The sequence below is a fragment of the Hipposideros armiger genome, unplaced genomic scaffold, assembly GCF_001890085.2.
Source record: "Hipposideros armiger isolate ML-2016 unplaced genomic scaffold, ASM189008v1 scaffold_518, whole genome shotgun sequence".
NCBI lineage: Eukaryota > Metazoa > Chordata > Mammalia > Chiroptera > Hipposideridae > Hipposideros > Hipposideros armiger.
The window spans coordinates 782,265-795,527 of record NW_017731868.1 but is presented as its reverse complement, the minus strand read 5'-3'; the positions used below and the strand labels follow the sequence as shown (position 1 = coordinate 795,527).

The 13,263-nt window shown below is 39.3% G+C and overlaps 1 protein-coding gene across 14 annotated transcripts in view; it reads right to left on the bottom strand.

The window, feature by feature from the left end:
• Positions 1-13,263, bottom strand: part of HUWE1 (HECT, UBA and WWE domain containing E3 ubiquitin protein ligase 1) — a 169,949-nt gene that overhangs the window by 32,915 nt on the left and 123,771 nt on the right. For all 14 annotated transcript variants that reach the window (XM_019668123.1, XM_019668130.1, XM_019668129.1 and 11 more), the window contains 11 exons: positions 12,659-12,811; positions 11,057-11,184; positions 10,749-10,830; positions 9,953-10,129; positions 9,527-9,686; positions 8,900-9,258; positions 6,174-6,369; positions 4,793-4,960; positions 3,364-3,509; positions 2,870-2,936; positions 1,436-1,650 (listed from right to left, as the gene is read on the bottom strand). In XM_019668123.1, the coding sequence (XP_019523668.1) occupies positions 1,436-1,650; positions 2,870-2,936; positions 3,364-3,509; positions 4,793-4,960; positions 6,174-6,369; positions 8,900-9,258; positions 9,527-9,686; positions 9,953-10,129; positions 10,749-10,830; positions 11,057-11,184; positions 12,659-12,811 (1,851 nt within the window). The remainder of the gene's footprint in view (positions 1-1,435; positions 1,651-2,869; positions 2,937-3,363; positions 3,510-4,792; positions 4,961-6,173; positions 6,370-8,899; positions 9,259-9,526; positions 9,687-9,952; positions 10,130-10,748; positions 10,831-11,056; positions 11,185-12,658; positions 12,812-13,263) is intronic.

Below are 13,263 nucleotides of genomic sequence, written 5' to 3'. Positions count from 1 at the left end.
ACTCTAAGATTCCATTTATATAAAGTGCAAAACCAATCCACGAAAACAGAACTCAAGATAATGGTGACCTCATGGAAGCTCAAAGTAAAGGGTAGATGCATGAACGCATGAGGGGGGTAGCTTTTGTGGAGGTTGTAATGTTTTATTTAATTTGGGTTGTGGTTATCCAAGATCAACTGACGAATCACTTAAGAGTTGTGTATTTTTATATGCTTTAAAAACTTGATTTAAAGTAAAAATTGCTTAAAAAATGGCAGCTGCTTTCATAGATTCTTTGCCTGCAACATTATTGCCTGTGTTCCACTATCAGGCTCTTTAGTACTTAGTAACTGTAAAATCACTGTGACCCCCAAACAAGGGCCCCTTTATGAAAAAACCTCCTTGGGCTCCCCTTTTACATATATGGGAACGTGACACAGTTTCTTAAAAGTGCCCTCTCATTTGAAAAATCTAACCTGAAGACAATTCTATATCAGGACATATACAATATGACTTCATTCTTTCCCATAGCTCTATTGATAGGCATTTAGGCTTTTCTTATATTCTTTTTTTATAAAGTCCAATTAATTTTTTTATTGTGAAATACACATTTTTAAAAATTAGTTTCAGCTGTACAACACAGTGCAATAGTTATATTTTTTTACCCCTCTATTCTTTTTTTTTTTTTAGCTGAGCCATCCTGCCACCTATTGGCAGCTCAGCGGCTGCTCAGTTCGGGCTGGGACTCAAACCGCTGTTGCTCTGAGCTCAAACTCTTGAGCGAGCTCTTAACCAACTGAGCCACTCAGCCGGCCCTCTTATATTCTTTATTACCAATACTGTTACCACAACTGGTGTCTTTTCATAGGTGTGAGTACATCTGGAAGATAAACACTGGTATTCTTATGTATTTGGTTTATTCTACTCTCCCCTAGATACCTTTACTTAGGTGAACAACAGATACCTCTCAAATTCCAATTTCTTTTCAAATCGTTTTCCTCTTCTAACATAAAAGGAATAATAAAGAAACCCTAAAACATCTGAGTCCTTGATTTCTTTTGCCTTCATCATCCAAATTCAATTCCTGTCCATCTCTACCTTTAAAATATCTCTTCAACTAACCCATTCCACTTCCCCAAGATCCTGTATTACCTAGATTACTAGATCAGATTCCTAACTGGTCTCTGATTCCAGTCTTTCCTTTTGCAATCTTGACACTGCAAACCAAGTGATTTTCTATAAAACAAATTTACAAAATGCATCAACTCACTCCCTGCAATGACCCTGATGGCTCCACATCATGATGAAAAGGCCTAGCTCTTTAACGTATCTTAAGAGGCTTCTGCCTCTCTCATCACTGGGCTGGCATGCACGGGTTCCTAGCAAAGCATCCAGCACATAGTAGGTATCCAAATGATGACAGTATAAAACCTTAAGCAGAAGTTGAAAATATTACCTCTTTGATCAGCTCAGACTGGCCCACAGTGTAGCTGTAGTTGGCAATCAGTGTAGCAATGCCAACATAGGACCTAACCAACTCTGCCAGAAGACGAAGAATAGTGGAGGTGGGCATTAGAGGTTTGCTGCCCTTGCCTTTCTGCTTGCCTTCCTCTGAGGCCCGGTCCCCTTCTTTATCTTTCTTCCCATCCCGAGATTCCTCTGGAGTTGAAGCTGTTGAGAAAGAGCCAAACACTGGTTCAATTCCACACTGGAGTATTGGCAAAAATCAAGCCTTAGGTAGAAAGGATACCACTTCTCCACTTTAAGGCCATTGGTACAAATTGAAGGCCCTCTTCATACTGCAGTGAAAGGACAGGTAGGTAGGACGATTCAGGTCTCAGACATGGGCTGCGGATATAGTGCATTAGAGAGGCTTTGCTCAACTGTTCACACATCTTCTGCCACTTCCCTCCTCTTATATATCACTTTATGCTCCAGAAATACTGTACTAATAGTTCTCCAAACATGCCTTGTGTACTCTTTTACCTCTTCCTTCCCACATGTCTGCCTGGCACACATTTACTTATCTGGCTCAGCTAAAATGCTGATCTCCTCTATAAATGCTTTCCTGTCTCATCCAGGCATACTGAGATACTAACATATCATGTACCCACTAGACCTTATCCCAGCATCCCTCCATTCTAGCACTTACCTTGTATTATAATGGCTGCAGGTCTCCCTCACTAGACAAAATTCTTTAACTGCAAGGTATCAATCTTATTCATTTTGGTGTCTACTTTAGTTTGCCATATAGTGGGCATCGATGCTTCCCTTGAATGATATTGCCATTATCTATACTGTACACTATATATGGGCAGTAAGTCCACCAAAATGAGTTAACCAATATTTTACTAATAGCCTTTTTGATTTCTCTCCAGGGACTAGTATGATATTAAGTACAATGTCTCCTAACTTAGACCTCAAAGATCTTTCCTATCCAAGGAGAAGTAGCTCCTGAACGGTTTCATTAGAATTGCTTCCACATGACATTTCTCTAATTTTTGGTGAGTAGCCAATGGGGTCTGCTGACACTGCTAGAAGGCAAGAATCCGCCATGCAAACCTTATAGCTAGAATAGCATCAATGGCACCAAAGCTCTATAAGCCAGCATGGAAGCCATCAAAAGAAATATATGGGGTAGTTTAAAGAGTAGAACTAAAGGATATCACCATAGCAATCATTATTGGGTTAATTAAGTCACAATTCCATTAACTTTAGCATACAGAAATGCCTTATTTACATAACACTGAGCTCAACCCCGAGAAAGTTCACTTAGACAAGTAACTTGACAATTATGCTTGTATTCCCCTATCCCCTGTCCAGGACACGCAATTTCTTCAAATTGTCCTCAAGAAATCAGAACAAAAGAGGGAGAAAAGCAAATCATTACCTTCTCCTTGGGATGTCCCAGATGTGGATGTCTCAGCAGAGGTACCATCTGCAGCAAAGACCTGACTCTACAGAAGAAGAAAACTCCTGAGCCATTATCAATTTTAAAGACAGTTGTCCCCAAATGGCAGGACTCCTTCCCAGGGTACTGGTTGTGAATGCTACAGATTCTCTTTGGCCCATCTTTTAACCACATTCCCCCCTCCCCCACGTATAATTATAATCTGTGGGAAGCCATAATTATGAACAGTGACTGGGAGATTGGGGGGAAGGGGCAGTCAAGAGGAGAATGCAAAATGAATTAAGGAAACATTTTTAACCTAAGAAAAGAAAATCCAAGGGACACCTCAATTTTTATCTTCATTTTTTAGTAACATATAATTTACAAATATATCAAAATTAGTATGCTTGAAATTTCCCTGACATAACCCTAAATACCGAGAACACACAAGTATTGAAAGGGAAGAGGAAGATAGGAGGTTGGAATTGACTTACATTGATGGAAAAACCAGACTGTGCATCAAAGTCACTGCTCTGACGAGTAAGTGACCGGTACTGCTGGTATACATCATCACCCATGTCTTGCAGGAGCTGGCCAACCTCTTGGGTCATAACCCCAGGTTTAGGTTCAGATTTATCTGCTAGAAAAGCAAAACCAAAAGCTCTTGTAAATCTGCAATGTTAACGCCTATTTGGTAGCCTGAACAATTGCATTCCAAGTTGTTACAACTGTTTACATAGTGATACTGCTAGGCTTTCACTTAAGAATTAGGAGCAATGGAGTCAAGTCCTCACAACATTGTTGATAGGTTTTGCGACTTTAAGTGAAAATGATGTATAATGAAACCAATTTTACTACAGGCTAATTAATATAAACAAGAGTAAAGTTCCCAAGGTATCTATCTCATCAACCTTATAACGAAATGACGATATTCAAGGACCTGCAATATAACCAAGAGGGCATTGCTGAAAGCCTCATACTTTTGCTAACTAGTTTTGTGACCAGAGGCAATTTTAAGTAACTTAAGTAGTTTCCTCACTTCTTTGGGTGTCACTACTAAGCTTAAATGAACATACTTGGTATTATGCCTAATGCACTGGGAGGGTCAATAAATGGTTGCTACAGCTATATAGCTAAATCATTTTGGAGGGGCAAGATATAGTTGGGTAAAGGTTCTGTGGTTGTAGGAGAAGCTAGGAGCACTATATGGATCAGTGCGCTGTACGGATGAAATGCACCAAAGTAAAGACTCACATTCTTGACTTATTAAAATCAGTATTCATGGATTTCGGGCAATTCTGTGGGACCTACATGTCCTGAACAAAACCCAGAATGATAATACTGGAATGGAACCTTGGGATTCAATCAATTCATTCATGACTTTCCCAGGACTTACAAGTAGCACTTTAACTAAGAATAAAGATAGATTGGGATGGTGGTCTCAAAGGTCAGGAAGCTTAGTCACACCTTCTAATATTGTTTCCAGCTCTTTGTGCAATAACGATGTTTTATTTCTGGCAGTGAAAACATTAGAGACTTCCTGGTGTTTTATTTTCAACCTGCTAACAAGATGCTATTATCTCCTTTTTAATTATTATCCACTCCCCCCTCTGTGTGGGAAGTATTCTCAAATGACAGAACTATGGCAATCTCCTTATTCTCATCATTCAACACTTCTTTCAGAAAATACTTATTCTAAGAAACTTCCCCACCCTCACCAGGTCAAGTGCTTCGTTTAGGACTCACCACTACCTTGGCATCTGTCACACTACATGACATTAGCTTCTTTAAAGAAGGGTGCTGTGTATTTTACTCATCTTGATTCCCAGAGCGTGGGCACATAGTGAGTGTTCACTAAGCCATGAGCTGGTTGAAATGACCCAGGCAAAGTGCCCAGCCTCCTGAGGTGAGATAGCTACATACCTTCTTCTGGAGCATGGTATGCAGCCAGTGCATTCAGCATATCGTAGATCACTTCCTTGATAGTATCAGGAATGACAGGCAGAGGTGAGGGCTTCAAAGGAGTTGTCTTTACCAGCTGTACAGCATTAGGGCCTTTAATTCTAAGATTCTCAAATTCATCATCCGAAGCTAAGCCAAAGTGAGACAGAAAAATGGCTCAATAGTGAATCAGTACCTACACTTGGTTACTGATAAAGACTTAGAAGGGGGCTTATATAATATACAAGCTTGGGACAGGAAGCCATTTCCAAACAATGTTCAAGCAGTCTACCAGAAAATCTGGCTTTTACCTTCCCTGAGTCCCACAGGATTTAATACAGCTGTACCAAGTGGTAAAAAGTACAAGCTTTCGAGCTGAATAGACTTGGCTTTGAAATCAGTTCTGTCAAGGGATGATGGGCCAAATCATTTCCAACAAACCTCAATTTTCTCATTCTTGAAATTTGAGGATTAAATGAGACCATACATGCCCAGCACAGGGTCAGGCACATAGCTAAGACTCTCAAAATAATTAGCCTCCTCTCAACTTTATACATATGTATATGTATATGTATATAAGTATGTATATATAACGAACCTACAGAAACACCGAAAGGTTAGTAAATAAACATCCATATACATTTCATCTAGAATCACCATTTGTCTGCCTCTAAATAATCTACCTGCACCTAAGATTAAGGATATTTTTCTACATAACAACAATATCATTACAACACCCATGAAATTTAAAACGGATATAATTATATTATCTAATAACATAGTCTTTAAATTTCTCCAAATCTCCTTTACCTGGATCCAGGATCCCATCTAGGTTGTTGGTGGTTATTTCTCTCTAGTCTCCTTTTATCTAGGAGATCCTTGCATTTTTCTCTTTCATGACATTAGTATTTTTGAAGAGTCTAGGCCAGTTTTCTAACAGAATGTCTCACAATTTATTTACCTGTTTCCTCATAATTAAATACAGGCCAAACACTTTTGGCAATAATATACTGATATTGTATACTCCATACTGTATCGTGAGTCTTATGTACATTTGTTCCTCGATTATCACTCTATCTGTAAACCATTCACTGTAAGCCCTGTTGCCACACTAAGATGAGTTCTTTGAAGGCGAGGACTAGACTGAATGAGTCCTTGGTATCTCGCGCAGGGATTACCACAGGGCAAGGACCAGAGAAACTGTTGAAGTACCTCTGAATTGACACACACGATCAACCAGCCAATGTCCCAATGCTTGCCTTAGGAGACTTTCCAAGTTATAGATCTCTTTACAGAAAATCTTTGGAGTTATACGAGGCCACAGACTTCAATCTCTCAAAAGCCAGGAGAAAGGGAAACTCACCAGTTCCTGAGCCTCGAGGGGCTGGAAGGGCAATGCGGATACAGCAGTTGGCCACTTCTGTGAAAATGTCTGGATTGCGGCATGCGGCTGGCCCAAGGACACGAAGGATGTAGTTGATCTCCCGAGAGCCGAGGCTGCCAGATACAACACCAGAGGTAGTGCTACCAGCTCCACTTGTAGCTGCTGAACGAACAACCTAGTAAAGGGAGAAACACCGCTGATTAAAGACCACTTTCAAAAAATACAATTGCATTCAAGGAAGTTTCCAAGGATTAAAATACTAACCAAGCTCTGTCTCAAGACAGTGGATGACAGCTTTAGATTTGGGAGAGAAAAATATACTTGTTCTTTCAAATCCTGTTTCCTTCCTGATTCAAAACTGTGGCTTATAAAAAAGTTACAGCATTCAGCATATCCCAAAACTATCAATTATTAGACCAGATGGCATATGATCTTCAGAGAAACTGGGAAATGTATCTAGACCCCTGATCATCCATCCAGATTATGGTTCCCACATTTAAGTGCCAGCTCCCAGCCTTCCCAAATGCTGTCCTAATTTTAAACCAGAATGGCTCAAACTCTAATAATACTAATATTGATATCCACTTAGTGTATAAGAACAAAATTAAACATTTTCAAAGCCAATCATCAGTTTCAGATAATGATAGCCACAGGCGACATCAAACTATTTACGGATTGTTTGCTTTGATATCACAGTGCTTAGCCATCATTATAGTTTTGCTCTTCTCATAAAAAATGACTCACTAATCATAGAAAATACAGGAAACTATAAAGAAAACAACTCCATTGTATTTTCCATTATCTATTCCTTCGTGAACTATGTTCACAAAGATAAACATCTTTTGGAATCTTAATGTTTTCTTAAACCACATCAGTCATGCTCTCTTTAGTTTAGCATATTAATCCTTGTACCTTGCCTGTCAGGCTGCAATTAAACAACTCATTTTTTAAATACAGAAAAGTGTAACTTCACTATAAAAAAATGTGCCATAATTTATTTTTTCAGTTCTCTGCCGGACATAAGACCTCTAGTTTCTTGATATTACAAGCAATTCTACAGTGAACCTTCTTGTAATATGTACCTTGGCATACTTGAATTTTAGTTACAAGTTCTTAGCCATAGAATTTCTAGGTCAAAGGATATCTTAAACTGACAGTACCAAATTGCCCTCCAATGTGGCTGCACCAATTTCCACTCCTACCAAAAGTAAGAGTATGCCTGGTTCTCCACACCCGTACCTGCAATGGATATTATCAAGCATTTACATTTTGCCAACTCGGTATGTTAAAATTGCCACTGAACTTCTTTGCTCCCAACACCCCCAAATACAATTTCCTTTAAGCTCAGAAAGTTCTTTCATCCAAGAGCCTGTATCTCTCCTAGCATTTTTTAAGTTGTATAAACTTTAAATATTTTAACTATTCTGTTTCAAAGTTAGAAACCTTTCTATATATAGTTGTTTCTGCCTTGTTGGGCTGTCTCCTGACGTTCGATCAGTGCAGTGCACATGCTGCCTTTAACAGGTCTTTTGATTTTGCTCACATCAGGTGAAATCAAATAGGCTGGGTGAAAAAGAACTATCTGAAGAAGGTTCCTACACATATAGAAGTATGAAATGATATCACCTTTCTGGCAAGTGGAGTTAAAAATATACCTTTTGATTTGATTTCTAGGAATCTCTAAGAAAAATAATCTTAGATGTTACAAAGCTATGCACAAAAATGCACACTGCAACATTATTTATAAATGTGGGACACAATGTCCTAAGACATAAAAATAAAGTGAATTCTAACATTCACATGATGACTGCTGACAAAGAAAAGGAGGAAAGAGAATTTTGTGAAAGTACCTAGGAAGAAAAGTCTCACTAGTAAGACATTTGCCCCACACCACACCATTTGTTACAAACATTTTTATTTTTTCTAATTACTTTGTCACTTCTTCTACTGCTTTATATGTTCCTGAAATAAACATGTAAGCCTCAGTTTTGTGATCTGCACAATGGGTATTTGTAAAAAGTTTACCAGTGTCTGTGAATCATAAACATTCCAAAAACTTCACTACTTTTTTTTTTTTTAGCTGAGCCATCCTGCTACCTGTTGGCAGCTCAGCGGCTGCTCAGCTCGGGCTGGACTCGAACTGCTGTTGCTCAGAGCTCAAACTCTTGAGCGAGCTCTTAACTAACTGAGCCACTCGGCCGGCCCCTTCACTACTTTTATAACCCCAAAACACAACGTTTGAAAAATAGGCTCTTGGGTGAACACACGAGAAAATAATCCTACAAGGGAATGATCTTTAAGACATGAACTTGATCGACGCATCTCACTTCGGGGACACACAACATCTTCTGCCTTTAAAACATGAACCTGATAGAAGGTATCCCAGTTCCTTACTAACAGTTTTTGGTTCAAGAAACCTATATTGCCAGAGGGGATTTATTAGATAAGAGCTATTACTGTAGCAAATTTAAGGGTAGAAAATGTACTTTCTAGTTCTTTTTCATTGTCATTCACTGGGATAATCCACCATATCTAAGCAGCACATGAGCATAAAGCTGTGAAATTTTGCTGGGCAGGGCATATGGCCTATGTAGCTACAATAGCTATAGACCCTAAGAGGAACCAGAAATCTATTTGTTCTGAGACCAAGGAGAAAAAAGTTATTATGTAAAGCTAAACCAGCATCTGACACTGAAAAGACTCACCTTTTCCATAGTATGACGGAGGGTGCAGGGATCCTCAATGATGTGTCTTAAGAGAAGGGTGACCAGGGGAGTAAACCCATTGAAGCCTGAGTTCTGGGTCAAATTCAAGATCATGCGGGTACTCTTCAGTTCTGCAAACATCATGGCATATTTGTGGTCTCGGGTGAGCCTCAGGCAGAGGCGAAGGGTGGCATGCAAAGTATCTGGGTCCACAGGGACTCCCAGCATGCTCACGCACGCCCGGATTAAAACAGTCACCATATCCTCTGTCAGGCCCTGGATCAGGATCTCCCCGATTTTTGTTTCTTCCAGGCTTGTCTCCTTTTCAGTATTTGTACTCTCTAGGGCCAAGGGGGTATCTAAAAATGGGAAAGTAAGAGTTCAGACAGTTTAACCTGACATTTCCTCCCACACCTCTTTCCTAAGTAACCAGTCAAGCTTGGGTCCCATGAAAAACATACCAAACACCAACTCTAAGACCAGATGAAAAGCCCCATAAAAAGGACTGTGTATCTTTAAGTCACCAAATAATCTGATTGATAAGAAATCACTCAATGAAATTGGCCAGAACTTAAATTATAAAGGCACATTAGCTTACTTGGATGATACAAAACTAACACTCCATACCATTGACTTTATTTTCTTTACGCTTGATATCCATTTCTTTGCTTTCTTCCAGTGTCTTCTCTAGTTCCTGTCCATTGCTGTTTTTAGAGTTTTTATTCATCCGTGGTACCCTCAGGAGAGTCAGCATCACAGGGCGTCGGTTCCCTGTTTCTTCATTAACCTAGGAATTCAAGCCAACAAAAATATCTCTACCAAAAAAGGAACTATGGGTGCGGAAGGGAGTTGGACGTCCCAAGCAAAATGCTGCAACAGAAAGGAACCCTGGTAATTTATCCCATCCCTATTAATTTACAGAGAGAAAGCCTGAAGGCTCCCAGAAGGAAAGTGGCATATACAAGGCCCTATAACAAACTGCAAACTTTTCAAAAGACCAGACAGACACCACCCCTAAACACTCGCTAATCCTTGACCAAACACTTCATGTACCTGAACCATTGTAGTGAATTGGACAGTGTATCTTCTTCGACCTGCAGTGAAACGAACACTTGTCTCTCCAGATTTCCAGGCAGAATCAATAGTGCTGTTGTTGCTTGCACTGTAACTACACCAACGTCCAGAGCGGTCATCAAACCAGCGCCAGTTGTTGTTGTTGGACTGTAAGTACTAAATATAAGAACACAAAGTTTCTTTGTATTTCCTACAACGTTGGTTCTTAGAAGAAAACATTAACTTCATCAGTGTTATTGCTAAAGCTAACCCAGGAAAAAAGAAATATACTAGACATTTTGTATATATTAACCCTCATATTCTTGAGCCTCTCCATAGGCACAAAAGCCTCTACACCCTTGTCCTGTGATCCTCTATCTTCCCTTTGTTTCCAGCTGTTTTCTACAAAGAACAGTTTTACATATACTGAAACAAAACTTCCATTTCTGAGAAGGTACTAAATGATGTGGCATACATAGTCTTCGTATGAGGAGCAACTGCTTTCGGAGGAACTGCTGTACACTCAGTCCTTTATATAACAGAAGAGATACTCCTCCTCTGTATACTCTTCTAACATTTACTTCCAGAGTTAAGTTCTTGGGTCCTTTCGCAAGAAGCTCCATAAAAAATAATTCTAACACCTCATTCAGAAATGTAGCTATTAATATCACTTGAGAGATTTATGCCTTGATCAGGGACCTTTACATTCTTTACTATTCCCCTGTATTCTTCTCTTGTCTACTCTTGCCTCAAGAACTTAAGCAGTTCTGCCAACCATATACACTATATTACGCACCTTAGTCATTTGGGCTCTCCTTTTTGAGGAGATGGCTGTCTTTTCATAGAAATCAATTAGGAGCAGCACTGGGGTGATCCACCTACAAAAGTAGAAATGATTTACTCTGGGCAAGCTAAAAATCTACACACAACATGGGAAAACTTATCTTGACTTCATCAGGCACCTCACAATTTTCAAACCACAAAAAGGTACGCAAGATTTGCCCCACACATGCTCCAGAGAAGTGCCTGATTCAGGCCCTAAGTTTGAGGTACCAAGTCCCAGGGAAATAGAAGTGAAACCAGGGGGAATACAGGGTTACTCACTTTGGGGTCTGGACCTCCTTTTGTTCCTTGGCAGCTTGTAAACAGGGCTGAACCACTTCCAAGAGTTTGATTAGAACATTAAGGATGCCACTAGATTCAACCACCCAAGCACAAGGTAGCTTCAACTCCTGATTAATCAAAGGGGAAAAAAATAAAACATACCAACTTGTACTCAGTATCAACGATTAGCATGGTATAGATCACAGGGGTGAACACTAACAGAATGGCTGAATTCAAATTCCACCTGTCCATGTACCAGCTGTGTGATCTGAGATGAGTTAAATTCCATAGGCCTTCATTTCCTCATGGATCAAAGGGAATAATTTTCTACCCCCAGGGTAACTGTGGTAATTAAATGAGGCTATATATTCAAAGTACCCAACACAGTGCCTAGCACATTAATATGTGCTTAATATGGAAACTGTTATTAGTGTCATTAATATCATTAAGGATTGTCATCTAGGTTATGCAGTGTTACTTATGTTGAAGTTGAAAAGCTTTTGATTTACAGGGAATCTTTATAATCTTTCAAGGAAGATGGAATAATTAAACACAGCAACCCAGTTAATGGTTCCCCACACAGGGGCTACACTAAAGTTACTTGTAACAGGAAATCATTGGAAGTAATTTAAATGTCCAACAATAGGCAATTACTTAAATAAACTAGGCGATGTCTAAAAGATGGAATAATATATACATGACATGGAAAAATATTCATAATGTAATACAGATAGAAAAGAATACAAAACTTTCTAAATAGTCTGATCTCAATTGTCTAAATACATAAAAAAGGACTAGAAGAAAATACAAGACTGTTACTTGTGATTTTTTAAAAAGGGGGAGACTCATGAGTAATTTTCTCTTTATATTATGGGGGACCCTAGCATTCTGTACTCTGTAACCTATTAACAAGTGCTATAATAAGAATTACCACTTCCACCACAAGGGAAAGTCCCAGGACTACAGACATATTGTTTGACACATATATTGAACTCATCTCCCAAGTTGCTGTGAAGGGTTTTACTCTATTAAGTTCAGGTTTTACTATTAAACATGACGACAAATGAAGAGCCATTTGTTCAAGGTCAATTGCCTCCTAATTCCTATGTTGGTTTGTCCTGGCCAAACCACTCTTTTCTCCTCAAATCTGCCGAATGACCAGGTACAAAAGAAGAGTCAGATTCTATCTTATGCCTGTTACCCAATTTTCACTATTTACCCTAGTCTTTGGCTGCCAGTTAAAGATATCCTCAGAGAGGCCATAAGTATTCCACAACAGAACTATGATAATCATTCTAAATACCTTCTTTTTAATGACCACCCCCAAAATCCTTTAAGACTCAATTCAATTAATTAATACTTGTTCCAAGAAGCCCGTCTCTCATTATCCATCAATGGTGCATATGCCCTATCTGAACTCAGACAAAATGTTTGTACCATTCATGTATCACAGAACGCTGTATTTAATTATGTGCACTACAGCCTATGAGAAACTGTGGGCTCATGCCTTACATTTCGCTCTACCTTATTCAATGTCTCACATGATAGGTGTTCAATAATTCTCATGAATGAATCAGAGAGACCAAAAGATCTAAATCTTACCTCAAAAAGCAGTGTTAAAAGCAAGATTCTAGTAGCCAAATTGGACGCCTGGGGCAGAGTGGCCATCTGACTGATCCATTCTGACACAGTTTTTGTGTCACTCGTTGTCAAGGGAAGAGCGGCTTTGATCAATACATCAGCAGCTTCCCACACCTAGAACAGAAGAGTGGCCAAGTCAGAACTGTAGATAGAGTATGATAAGGTTTGTCAAAACATTCTTAACCTTGTAAAATATTCCCCCTCCACCCTCAAAACACTTGCCAAAAGCGAGTGGGTAAATAATAAATTTTACTTTTGGGATTAAAAGAAGATGTAGGCTACTACAGGAGCATCTCTAAGAGATTATTTTCTTAGGCTAGGTTATAAGAACTCTAAATTCTAAGTTAAAAATTATTTTAAAAAAATCCTGGTGCATATAGTCACCCCCACTATGATTCTGCCAACTTACATTTCCATCAGCAATCTTTCACTACATTATGCCCCAGAATTATCATTAAAAACAAAACAAAAGGGCCGGCCGAGGGGCGCGATGGTTAAGAACTGGCTTGGGACGCCAGAGGGCCCTGGTTCGGATCCCACATATGAGGGCCAGTGACACTGCCCTC